This window comes from Oncorhynchus clarkii, chromosome 32, assembly GCF_045791955.1.
Source record: "Oncorhynchus clarkii lewisi isolate Uvic-CL-2024 chromosome 32, UVic_Ocla_1.0, whole genome shotgun sequence".
Lineage (NCBI taxonomy): Eukaryota > Metazoa > Chordata > Actinopteri > Salmoniformes > Salmonidae > Oncorhynchus > Oncorhynchus clarkii.
In genome coordinates this window covers 16,347,759-16,361,948 of record NC_092178.1, presented here as the reverse complement: position 1 = coordinate 16,361,948, position 14,190 = coordinate 16,347,759, and the positions used below count along the sequence as shown (strand labels likewise).

Genomic DNA, 14,190 nt, shown 5'->3' with positions numbered 1-14,190 from the left:
TCTGTTTATGATGATTATTGGAACCTGTTAGTGGTAGTTTTGTGGTAACTGCACTGTGGTTTGAATTGTGTAGAGGGATCTTTTCTTAACGTTAATGATTGAATTTTGTTAGGCCATGGACCAGCTCCACATGCACTACACCTAGACCATCCGTAACATCGCCATGTCATGACGCTATCCGCCCAACATAATAATGTTTTGCTGTGTCTCCTTTCTCTATAGACGGCCAATGACATCTCCAACTGCACTTCAAACAGGTCTTACGACGTTATCCGTCCCGTGTAATAATTTGGGCCCCTGTGTCTCCTCTCTCTATAGACGGCCATGGACCAGCTCCACATGCACTTCACCCAGGCCATCCACAACACTGTGTTCCAGGTGGTTCTGGGATACGTGGAGCTCTGTGCCGGCAACGCCGACACCAAGTTTCAGAAGATGCAGTACAAGGACCTCTGCACGGTAAGGATGCTAGCGAGCTACCTTCTGTGTCTGCTTAGCAAGGCCAACCGTGACCTTACCTAGGGTTTGTGTCTTCTTAGCAAGGCCAACCGTGACCTTACCTAGGGTTTGTGTCTTCTTAGCATGGCCATAAAGGAGAGCCGCACACTCTAGGAGCTCATATGCAAAAATGTAATGTCCAACGTTTCGACAGCCAAGCTGTCTTCATCAGGATATAATCAAACACTGCGGGATGACTCATTTATATAGTGTCAAATGACACAGGTCACAAGATTATTGTGACTTTGCCATTGTAATTGTTTGTAAGCTTGTGTAGTCTGAAAGGAATGTATGATCATATGCTATCCATTTGTTGTTTGTATGCTGTTCTTTGTATGCCATTTTAATATTTGATTATTAACCAATGATATTAGGCCACACTTGGCCATGATTACAGACACCCTGTGTCATTTGACACTATATAAACGAGGCATCCCGCAGTGTTTGATTACACCCTGATGAAGACAGCTTGGCTGTCGAAACGTTGGACATTACAATTTTGCATCTGAGCTCCTAGAGTGTGCGGCTCTCCTTTTATTTTCAAGTGTTCCACTCCGCTAGCCAGCACCTCGCCTAATAGGTGTGCGTTTATTTTTCTTCTCGATTCTTAGCATGGCCAACCTAGGGTTTAGGTGTTATGTTTTGTGTAGGGCCAGGAGTTTTTGATCACCATGTGTCTACCTGGCCAGGCTATGATTGGGGCCAGCGTTTGTCCTGGTCTTGTCCCATTAACACAAAGAAAGGATATCCTCGTTTGACGTTCAGGGGATCAGGAATAAAACGTGTGTTTCTATTATGTAGGTGACCATTAATACTGTATCTTTAATGAGCCATCTGTCTGGTACAATGTCTGGTAAAGTTAAAAAAGATGGCTTTAATCTGTGGTAGAGTACAGACTTGGAGAATATCTTATAAGCTTGGCTCGATGCCCACTGAGGAATGACTATATATTTAGTTGTTTATTAAAGAGCTTAAAGGATTAGGCCACACCGGTAGAAATCCCTGCTACTCCGTTAATTTGATAAACACTCAGACAGACACACGACTCCCTGAACGCTCATATTGTTCTCTCGCCAAGCAGAAAATGCCCTTCTGTCTTCATGAGAGATGGCACTTATCACTCTATCGTCCTGAATGAGATGGAGAGAGAGATGAAGAGAATGAGACTTTCATTTTCTCAATCCGGGAAGAGGCATTTTCAATCGTAGACCTTTTTTCTATGAGATAATTCATCTTATTTAAGTGGACGACGAATGGGCTCTTTTGAAAAGTAGCTCCTGAGTGGCGGTGGTGCTTTTATTGGGCCAAACGCTCCCTCGCTCTCTCTGCCCAGACCCAGAGCCTCGGTCGTATCCAGACCCCGCAAATCACATTTGCATGCTAATATAAAGCGCATGCAATCAGCACGGCCATGCATCACAATCCTACAGAGTGAGTTGTCTTCTCTTTCTGAGCCTTTTATGACCTGGCTGCTGACACATTTGCGTGGGGGAATCAAACATAAGAGAATATGTGCTCAATGGAAGCTAATGTTGTCACTCCCCTCAATGGAAGCTGATGTTGTCACTCCCCTCAATGGAAGCTGATGATGTCACTCCCCTCAATGGAAGCTGATGTTGTCACTCCCCTCAATGGAAGCTGATGATGTCACTCCCCTCAATGGAAGCTAATGATGTCACTCCCCTCAATGGAAGCTGATGATGTCACTCCCCTCAATGGAAGCTGATGATGTCACTCCCCTCAATGGAAGCTAATGATGTCACTCCCCTCAATGGAAGCTGATGTTGTCACTCCCCTCAAGGGAAGCTGATGATGTCACTCCCTTCAATGGAAGCTGATGCTGTCACTCCCCTCAATGGAAGCTGATGCTGTCACTCCCCTCAATGGAAGCTAATGCTGGACTCCCCTCAATGGAAGCTAATGCTGTCACTCCCCTCAATGGAAGCTAATGCGGTCACTCCCCTCAATGGAAGCTGATGCTGTCACTCCCCTCAATGGAAGCTGATGCTGTCACTCCCCTCAATGGAAGCTGATGCTGTCACTCCCCTCAATGGAAGCTGATGCTGTCACTCCAGTCAATGGAAGCTGATGCTGTCACTCCCCTCAATGGAAGCTGATGCTGTCACTCCCCTCAATGGAAGCTGATGCTGTCACTCCCCTCAATGGAAGCTGATGCTGTCACTCCCCTCAATGGAAGCTGATGCTGTCACTCCCCTCAATGGAAGCTGATGCTGTCACTCCCCTCAATGGAAGCGGACGCTGGTACTCCCCACTGTCGTTTTTTTAATACCATGGCCACTAGATGGCATAGAAGCAGCTGTGGTTTGTATGAGAACTGGGACTCCTATGGGGAGAAGCACCATAAATGTGGGTTGGAGGCAAAGTCAAGGCAGGTTGAAAGCCTAGGGCATTTATTAATGGTGTTTCTGAGGAAAAAAATATCTAAATATCATTCCCTCCCGTGCCAGAAACCTCCTTCTGGTTCAATGTTCTTTAAAACTATCTTTTATCTTCTAATCTACAAGGAGTACAAGTTACACTGCATAGTTTAAGTTTGTCTCACTAAGACAAGTATGGAAACAAATCTTCTAGATGAGTCTCCTAGGTAGAAATAACTTTTCCTCCTCCTGGGTTCTTAATGACTTAGCAGAATAATTTGGTAAACTGTTAGGCCCTGTGGGATCTGTAATGTTTTGCAGTTCGGGCTAGGAAGGGAGAGAAGGATTCTGGGTAGGAAGGGAGAGAAGGATTCTGGGTAGGAAGGGAGAGAAGGATTCTGGGTAGGAAGGGATAGAGAAGGATTCCGGGTAGGAAGGGAGAGAGAAGGATTCCGGGTAGGAAGGGAGAAAGAAGGATTCCGGGTAGGAAGGGAGAGAGAAGGATTCCGGGTAGGAAGGGAGAGAGAAGGATTCCGGGTAGGAAGGGAGAGAGAAGGATTCCGGGTAGGAAGGGAGAGAGAAGGATTCCGGGTAGGAAGGGAGAGAGAAGGATTCCGGGTAGGAGGGGAGAGAGAAGGATTCCGGGTAGGAGGGGAGAGAGAAGGATTCCGGGTAGGAGGGGAGAGAGAAGGATTCCGGGTAGGAGGGGAGAGAGAAGGATTCTGGGTAGGAAGGGAGAGAGAAGGATTCCGGGTAGGAGGGGAGAGAGAAGGATTCCGGGTAGGAGGGGAGAGAGAAGGATTCCGGGTAGGAGGGGAGAGAGAAGGATTCCGGGTAGGAGGGGAGAGAGAAGGATTCCGGGTAGGAGGGGAGAGAGAAGGATTCCGGGTAGGAGGGGAGAGAGAAGGATTCCGGGTAGGAGGGGAGAGAGAAGGATTCCGGGTAGGAGGGGAGAGAGAAGGATTCCGGGTAGGAGGGGAGAGAGAAGGATTCCGGGTAGGAGGGGAGAGAGAAGGATTCCGGGTAGGAGGGGAGAGAGAAGGATTCCGGGTAGGAGGGGAGAGAGAAGGATTCCGGGTAGGAGGGGAGAGAGAAGGATTCCGGGTAGGAGGGGAGAGGGGGAGTCGGGGTAGGAAGGGAGAGGGGGAGTCGGGGTAGGAAGGGAGAGGGGGAGTCGGGGAAGGGAGAGGGGGAGTCGGGGAAGGAAGGGGGGAGTCGGGGAAGGAAGGGGGGAGTCGGGGAAGGAAGGGGGGAGTCGGGGAAGTTAGGGGGAGTCGGGAAGGAAGGGGGGAGTCGGGAAGGAAGGGGGGGTCGGGGAAGGAAGGGAGAGGGGGAAGGAAGGGAGAGGGGGAAGGAAGGGAGAGGGGGAGCCGGGGAAGGAAGGGAGAGGGGGAGCCGGGGTAGGAAGGGAGAGGGGGAGCCGGGGTAGGAAGGGAGAGGGGGAGCCGGGGTAGGAAGGGAGAGGGGGAGCCGGGGTAGGAAGGGAGAGAGGGAGCCGTGGAAGGAAGGGAGAGGGGGAGCCGTGGAAGGAAGGGAGAGGGGGAGCCGTGGAAGGAAGGGAGAGGGGGAGCCGTGGAAGGAAGGGAGAGGGGGAGCCGTGGAAGGAAGGGAGAGGGGGAGCCGGGGAAGGGAGAGGAGGAGCCGGGGTAGGAAGGGAGAGGGGGTGCCTGTGAAGGAAGGGATAGGAGGAGTCGGGGTAGGAAGGGAGAGGGGGTGCTTATGAAGGAAGGGAGGGGAGCCGGGGTAGGAAGGGAGAGGATGAGTCGGGGTAGGAAGGGAGAGGGGGTGCCTATGGAGGAAGGGAGAGGAGCCGGTGAAGGAAGGGAGAGGGGGAGCCGGTGAAGGAAGGGAGAGGAGGAGTCGGGGTAGGGAGGGAATAGGGATTCATTAACGGAGTCCAAGTCACAACCTTGGAACAGGCTGCTGAGGCATTGAGCTTAGGTGTTTTGACAGCAAGACGTGTATGTTTCACATAGTGGTCATTGGCATTGTCATGTCTCCAAGGATCTTATGAACCATAAGATACGAAAGAACCAGAAAGGGCCATGCCTCTCACCTATAAATGTCATTCTATGTCCCCAATTTGCCTGTCTAGCAGTGACTCGCCAGTTTAGTCTGAAGTTGGATGCACAGAGTAGCACAGTATGCTGATTATGGGCGATTTCTCAGACGCGCCGACTCGTCCTCCCCAACTTTGGATTGATGGGATGTGTCATGTAGGCATTTGGCTGTGTGATGGATTGGATGGAGAGGAACAGTGTGCGCAAGCTAGCCTCGCGTATGTTTATCACTGAATCTCGAACCTGATGAAGATGAAGCTCGCAGACAGGCTGTGCCTCTGACACATGAAGCCAGATAGGGTGTTTTCACTCTCTCCATCGCTCCACATTCAGTGACTGGAAACAGGTTTTAAGGAAGATATAATCTTTGTTTAACTTTGGCAGCAGTTCCACTGCTTTAAAAGAAAATGGAAAAAGACTGTCCGTGTTCCTTTAAGAACAGGGGAGGACGGAGGAAAGCTGCTTTGTGAGATATGTTTTGGTGCTTTCATCTTCTGAGTGTTTCGCACTCATTCAAGAATACATAGGTCAACCCTTATCTAAACAAGTGTGAGGGTATGAGATAAATGTGTAGTACCTACGCCGATCTGGGAGAGAAAGGACTAATCAACAAAGCATCGAGTCTGCTGAAAATCAACACGGAGAAGAAGTAGTAGATACCGTTGAAGTCTGAAGTTTACATACACTTAGGTTGGAGTCATTAACTTGCTTTTCAACCACTCCACAATTTCTTGTTAACAAACTATATTTTTGGCAAGTCTGTTAGGACATCTACTTTGTGCATGACACAAGTAATTTTTCCAACAATTGTTTACAGACAGATTATTTAAACTATAATTCACTGTATCACAATTCCAGTGGGCCAGAAGTTTACATACACAAAGCTGACTGCCTTTAAACAGCTTGGAAAATTCCCGAAGATTATGTTGTGGCTTTAGAAGCTTCTGATAGGCTAATTGACATCATTTGAGTCAATTGGAGGTGTACCTGTGGATTTATTTCAAGGCCTTGACATCATGGGGAAAAACAATTGTAGACCTCCACAAGTCTGGTTCATCCTTGGGAGAAATTTCCAAATGCCTGAAGGTGAATGAAGGTACCACGTTCATCTGTACAAACAATTGTACGCAAGTATAAACACCATGGGACCACGTAGCCGTCATACCGCTCAGGAAGGAGACGCGTTCTGTCTCCTAGAGATGAACGTACTTTGGTGCAAAAAGTGCAAATCAATCTCAGAACAACAGCAAAGGACTTTGTGATGATGCTGGAGTAAACGGGTACAATAGTATCTATATCCACAGTAAAACAAGTCCTATATCGACATAACCTGAAAGGCCGCTCAGCAAGGAGAAGCCACTGCTCCAAAACCACCATTAAAAAAAGCCAGAAATGTCCTCTGGTCATTATGTTTGGCCATAATGACCATTATTTATGTTTGAAGGAAAAAGGGGGAGGCTTGCATGCCGAAGAACACCATCCCAACCATGAAGCACGGGGGTGGCAGCATCATGTTGTGGGGGTGCTTTGCTGTAGGAGGGACTTGTGCACTTCACAAAATAGATGGCGTCATGAGGGAGGAAAATTATGTGTATATATTGAAGCAACATCTCAAGACATCAGTCAATTAAGTTAAAGCTTGGTCGCAAATGGGTCTTCCAAATGGACAATGACCCCAAGCATACTTCCAAAGTTGCTTAAAACCTCTTAGAGCTCCCCCCCTACTTTGTGCAATTTCCGCCTGAAGACATACCCAAATCTAACAGCCTGTAGCTCAGGCACAGAACCAAGGATATGCATATTCCTGGTACCATTTGAAAGAAAATACTCTAAAGTTTGTGTAAATGTGAATTGAATGTTGGATAATATAACACAATAGATCTGGTTTAGATAAAACAATGAAAAAAAACATACGTTTATTTGTATTTTTGTATCATCTTTAAAATGAACAAGATAAAACAAACATTCAGATAGGATGTTGGGGAGAATTTCAGTGAAAAACATAAGCGGGCAACAGTTTCAGAATGATAACTTCCAAAATGAGTGTGCTACATTACATTTATCATGAAGTCACCCAGGTGTCCCACACAAGTAGCCCAAATGTACCCAAGTGGCCTAATTGGTGAAGGTATACATTTTGAAACAAATAACTATATACAAAATACCAAAATGGTATTAACACACCCCCCAAAAAAATTTATTTGAGAAAAATAAATGAAAAAAAAAAAATAGGGAAAAAAAATAATTATTGATAAACAAAATATATATAGATATACACATTTACAAAATAACATGGGTAACTATTTACACACTTTCAATATTTGGAAGACCCTCAGTCCTCTATCAAATCAAATCAATTTATATAGCCCCAGCCTAAAACCCCAAACAGCAAGCAATGCAGGTGTAGAAGCACGGTGGCTAGGAAAAACTCCCTAGAAAGGAAAAAACCTAGGAAGAAACCTAGAGAGGAACCAGGCTATGAGGGGTGGCCAGTCCTCTTCTGGCTGTGCCGGGTGGAGATCACAGTGGTTGTAGAGGGTGCAACAGGACAGCACCTCAAGAGTAAAAATTAACAGTTTAGGGTTCCATAGCCACAGGCAGAACAGTTGAAACTGCAGAACAGTTGAAACTGGAACAGCAGCAAGGCCGGGTGGACTGGGGACAGCAAGGAGTCATCATGGCAGGTAGTCCTGAAGTATGGTCCAAGGGCTCAGGTCCTCCGAGAGAAAGGAGAGAAAGAGAGAGCAGACTTTAAATTACATCAGTACTACAACTACCATCATCATCACTACAACTACCATCATCACTACTACTACTACTACCACCATCATTACTACAACTACCATCATCATTTCTACTACTACTACTACCATCATTACATCAGTACTACAACTACCATCATCATCATTATTACTACTACCATAATTACATCATTACTACAACTACCATCCTTACCACTACTACCATCATTACCACTACTACTACAATTACATCAGTACTACAACTACCGTCATCATTACTACTACTACTACTACTACTACCATCATCACATCATTACTACAACTACCATCATCATTACCACTACTTCTACTACTACTACTACTACCACCATCATCATTACTACTACTACCACCACTACTACCATCATTACATCATTACTACAACTACCATCATCATTACCACTACTACTACCACCATTACATTAGTACTACAACTACCATCATCATTACCACTACTACTACTACCATTACATCAGTACTACAACTACCATCATCATTACTACTACTACTACTACTACTACAACTATCATCATTACATCATTACTACAACTACCATCATCATTACCACTACTACTACCACTACTACCACCATTACATTAGTACTACAACTACCATCATCATTACCACTACTACTACTACCATTACATCAGTACTACAACTACCATCATCATTACTACTACTACTACTACCATCATTACATCATAACTACAACTACCATCATCGTTACTACTACTACTACTACTACCATCATTACATCATTACTACAACTAACATCATCATTACTACTTCTACTACTACTACCATCATTACATCAGTACTACAACTACCATCATCATTACCACTACTACTACTACCAGCATTACATCAGTACCTCAACTACCATCATCATTACCACTACTACTAATACTACCATTACCTCAGTACTACAACTACCATCATCATTACCACTACTACTACTACCATTACATCAGTACTACAACTACCATCATCATTACCACTACTACTACTACCATTACATCAGTACTACAACTACCATCATCATTACCACTACTACTACTACCATTACATCAGTACTACAACTACCATCATCATTACCACTACTACTACCTCCACCATCATTAAACTGCTATTATTACCATCACCCTATTACCCATACCACTACTATTTGGAATGATAAACAACAATAATAATAGTAATATCAATAATACTAAGTTACTATTTACTTTGCAGATGTTATTATTCAGTGTCCCTCAGGCTGCACCTCAGCCACGCTCAGCCACGCTCAAGGTACTAAACGATATCATAACCGCCATTGATAAAAGACAGTACTGTGCAGCCGTCTTCATCAACTTGGCCAAGGCTTTCGACTCTGTCAATCACCATATTCTTATCGGCAGACTCAGTAGCCTCGGTTTTTCGAATGACTGCCTTGCCTGGTTCACCAACTACTTTGCAGACAGAGTTCAGTGTGTCAAATCGGAGGGCATGTTGCCGGTCCTCTGGCAGTCTCTATGGGGGTACCACAGGGTTCAATTCTCGGGCCGACTCTTTTCTCTGTATATATCAATGATGTTGCTCTTGCTGTGGGCGATTCCCTGATCCACCTCTACGCAGACGACACCATTCTGTATACTTCTGGCCCTTCCTTGGACACTGTGCTATCTAACTTCCAAACAAGCTTCAATGCCATACAACACTCCTTCCGTGGCCTCCAACTGCTCTTAAACACTAGTAAAACCAAATGCATGCTTTTCAACCGTTCGCTGCCTGCACCCGCACGCCCGACTAGCATCACCACCCTGGATGGTTCCGACCTAGAATATGTGGACATCTATAAGTACCTAGGTGTCTGGCTAGACTGCAAACTCTCCTTCCAGACTCATATCAAACATCTCCAATCCAAAATCAAATCTAGAGTCGGCTTTCTATTTCGCAACAAAGCCTCCTTCACTCACGCCTCAAAACTTACCCTAGTAAAACTGACTATCCTACCGATCCTCGACTTCGGCGATGTCATCTACAAAATAGCTTCCAATACTCTACTCAGCAAACTGGATGCAGTTTATCACAGTGCCATCCGTTTTGTTACTAAAGCACCTTATACCACCCACCACTGCGACCTGTATGCTCTAGTCGGCTAGCCCTCGCTACATATTCGTCGCCAGACCCACTGGCTCCAGGTCATCAAGTCTATGCTAGGTAAAGCTCCGCCTTATCTCAGTTCACTGGTCACGATGGCAACACCCACCCGTAGCACGCGCTCCAGCAGGTGTATCTCACTGATCATCCCTAAAGCCAAAACCTCATTTGGCCACCTCTCCTTCCAGTTCTCTGGTGCCTGCGACTGGAACGAATTGCAAAAATCTCTGAAGTTGGAGACTTTTGTCTCCCTCACCAACTTTAAACATCTGCTATCTGAGCAGCTAACCGGTCGCTGCAGCTGTACATAGTCCATCGGTATATAGCCCACCCAATTTACCTACCTCATCCCCATACTGTTTTTATTTTATTTACTTTTCTGCTCTTTGCACACCAGTATCTCTACCTGCACATGTTCATCTGATCATTTATCACTTCAGTGTTAATCTGCTAAATTGTAATTATTCCCTCCTATGGCCTATTTATTGCCTGCCTACCTCATGCCTTTTGCACACAATGTATATAGATTATTTTTTTCTACTATGTTATTGACTTGTTTATTGTTTATTCCATGTGTAACTCTGTTGTCTGTTCACTCTGCTATGCTTTATCTTGGCCAGGTCGCAGTTGCAAATGAGAACTTGTTCTCAACCAGCCTACCTGGTTAAATAAAGGTGAAATAAATAAATAATTAAACAAAAAGGCTATGGCAGGCAAATACATATTTGGCTGCAAGAGGAGCTCTTTCGCCCATGAGTATTTTTTATTTTTTCCCTCAGGGTTTAATAAGTTAAAATTTGGAATAAATGCAGTCATTTCTGTGAATAAAGAATCTCTTGGTGAGGAATATTTATCACAGTAAAGGAGAAAGTGCATCTCTGTTTCTACCTGTCGTGCAGTGAAAAAAACAAATATTTTGTGTATTAAAACATGTACGTTGTTTGGGTAGCCATGTCTTTTTATGTCTGCCGGTTTCTATTGCCAATCGGTGGTCACTCAGCCTGTACTTGGTAAGAATCTGTTTCTGCTTCGTATCTCTGACAGAGTAGAGATAATCAGCCAATTCATATTCTCTGTTTAGGGTCAGATAGCAATTTAGTCGGCTTTGGGATTTTGTTTTTCCAATGTTGTAAATATGAGTCCTTTTGATTTGTTCATGATTTTGTTTATTGTAATTCTTTCTTTTGAAGCAGTGCTGGTGTCTGCTTGGTTGGTTAGGTCCAACATCAGCTGACTGAGAGGGCTCGTTCCTGGGCTCTTGGGTTTGAAGTGCTTTAAATTGCAGACTTGAATATAGATGGAGCCAAAAGTTGTATGACTTTTTCTGTATTTTCATTACGTCTGGAAAGCTGCCCAATTCTGCCCTACATGCATTAGTTGGTGTATTTCTCTCTCCGACAGAATTCTGCAGGTAGGGCTTCAATTGGATGTTTGTCCCACATTTTAAAGTCCAGTTTATTGAGTGGCCCCCAAACCTCACTTCCGTGAAGAGCTATTGGTAGTATTACACTGTCAAATATTTTGGTCCACATTTTAATTGGATGTTGATTTTGAATCATTTAATTTTTATTACATACGATGCTCTGCGGGCTTTTTCTTTGAGTCCATTCACTGCCATATTAAAGTTTCCCGATGCAGATATGGTCAGACCAAGGTAGGTTTTTAGTGTGTACAACTATGGTGTTGTTCAGGGTGAATTTATATTTGTGCTTCTGACATCTGTTTTTGGGGGGGTAAATCATGATTTTTCTTTTTTGGAAAAGTTCTCTCTGTCTCTCTCTCGCTCTGCCTCTCTCGCTCTCTTCCTCTCTCTCTTGGTCTGTCTGTCGCTGTCTCTCTCGCTCTCTGTCTCTCTCGCTCTCTGTCTCTCTCGCTCTCTGTCTCTCTCGCTCGGTCTGTCTGTCGCTGTCTCTGTCTCTCTCGGTCTGTCTGTCGCTGTCTCTGTCTCTCTCGCTCTCTGTCTCTCTCGCTCTCTGTCTCTCTCGCTCTCTGTCTCTCTCGCTCTCTGTCTCTCTCGCTCTCTGTCTCTCTCGCTCGGTCTGTCTGTCGCTGTCTCTGTCTCTCTCGGTCTGTCTGTCGCTGTCTCTGTCTCTCTCGCTCTCTGTCTCTCTCGCTCTCTGTCTCTCTCGCTCTCTGTCTCTCTCGCTCTCTGTCTCTCTCGCTCTCTGTCTCTCTCTGACCTGGACTCCATGGCTGAGTCCCAAATTGCACCACATGAACAACTTTTTTTTAGCTCTATGGGCCTTGATCAAAAGTAGGGCACTATAAAGGGAATAGGGTGTCCATTGGGGATGCAAACCCTGTCCCTGACTCACTGTTATGACTCTAATAGATGAAGATTACAGCACTAACACACTCTAAAACAACACCATTCTATCAAATGACCATCAGTACCACAGCAACCTTCAGAGCCACAGCAGAGCTGAAAGGTACTCACTCTAGGTTGAATGATTTTTCTTGGACAGATAGTGAGAGGGGATGACAGTGGGGAAAGACAGAGGTTGTATGAAAGGGCAGTATGCCGGATTCAAACCTATACCTTCATTACCTCTAAACCAGTTAGGCCACATAAGGATAATCTCTTGTTTATTACATCATCAAGTACATCACCATTTTATCTCCCCAGGATTCACTCACTGATAACAATCAGTATCTTGATTGTGTAATATGATCTTTTTGACTGGACACTGTGAGTTATTTACATGGTCCATTGTTCATGTGAAGTACTGGCTCTTTAGTGAGACCCATAGTGGAGGTGAACCTTTCATGGCCTTTCAGCGTTCATATCAGCTTTCATATGAGGCACCAATGAAGTATAAGAACTATGCTGACTCTCTCTCTCCCTCCTGCGTTTTGTGTTTTCTTCATTATTTAGTGAAACTGATCCTTTCTGAGAACACACAGAACCCCTCGTCTCCCTCCAGCTGTGATAGATAACGTCTATCTTCTTGTGTAACAGCATCAATAAACAGCTCTGTTTGTTGTGACGTCTGCTTTCATTTGCATCAATGATCCCAGATTTCCAGGCTTGGACGCTCAAAGTCGAGATGTATTTCTTGCTTCCTCTAGTCACTTCTGGAAGTTTCATATACTTCCTTTCATTTATAGAGTTTCTATAGAACTCTGAGTATATATTTATGTGTGCTAAAACTGAATCAAAGGTAGATTTTCCCTCTGAATTAAAATAAAGACATTCAAATAATTTCTTTGCGGTTAATAGTAATGAATGAATCTCAGATGAAACCGACTGTACTGTGTGTCTCCCAAACCGTCCTTGGCATTAAGTTAATATGATGATGATTTCTTCTGGCATGGTATGTTAGCTCACCCATTCCAGCTCATAACTTACACATTTCAACCTCTGTTTGCCAAATAGGTCTCGCCACAATAGTGTTAGCCAGGCTTTCAATAGTTAATCTATTTTTTAAATGTGCCAGATACAGTAGGTCTGCACTACACTCATCACCGTGGTCACACCAGATGAGTTGATATTGTGCTCTGATAGGTAGGCTATGAAGTCTGAGGAACATTTCCCTATATGTCACTGGAGGGAACTTTTAATTCCTCATGATAGAGGAAGAGAGATGTGGGACAAAGAGTGGCAATGCTCATTAACATTTACTGTAGTGTGAAGGAGAGCAATGAAAAGACAGTTGCTCACTCTGCATGTAGGCGTCTATGAGAGGCATGGTGGCTGACAGTGATAAAGGGGCTGGGATGACATGCTTGTGTCCCTGCTGGACATGCTTGGTACACTGAACATTACTGCTGTGCCACGCTGCCACATATGGTCACCCACTCTGTGCATAATATAAGGTCTCCCTATAATGTTCAATAGTGTACCCTCCTTGACAGTCTCAGGACAGCTTGGGAAGGACACATTTAGCTAATGGTTTGGGGTGTTTGAGAATGAAGTACCATCAATTTTTGTATCCAGATGAGTTGTTTTGGTAAATGATGCAGCAAGTATTTCTGTCTTATTTTATGAATTCATTCATTTTATTTCACCTTTTATTTAACCAGGTAGGCTAGTTGAGAACAAGTTCTCATTTACAACTGCGACCTGGTCAAGATAAAGCGTAGCTATTCGACACATACAACAACAACAGAGTTAAACATGGAATAAACAAAACATGCAGTCAATAATACAGTAGAACAAAAGAAAACAAAAAGTCTATATACAGTGAGTGCAATTGAGGTAAGTTAAGGAAATAAATAGGCCATGGTGGCGAAGTAATTACAATATAGCAATTAAACACTGGAATGGTAGATCGGCAGAAGATTAATGTGCAGGTAGAGATACTGGGGTGCAAAGGAGCAAAATAAATAAATAAA

The 14,190-nt window shown here is 44.4% G+C and overlaps 1 protein-coding gene across 1 annotated transcript in view; it reads left to right on the top strand.

Moving 5' to 3' along the window:
• The window catches only part of LOC139392223 (syndetin-like), a 217,884-nt gene that overhangs the window by 71,564 nt on the left and 132,130 nt on the right, over nt 1-14,190 (top strand). Inside the window, exon 12 of the mRNA XM_071140055.1 lies at nt 319-459. Coding sequence (XP_070996156.1) covers nt 319-459 — 141 coding nt within the window. The remainder of the gene's footprint in view (nt 1-318; nt 460-14,190) is intronic.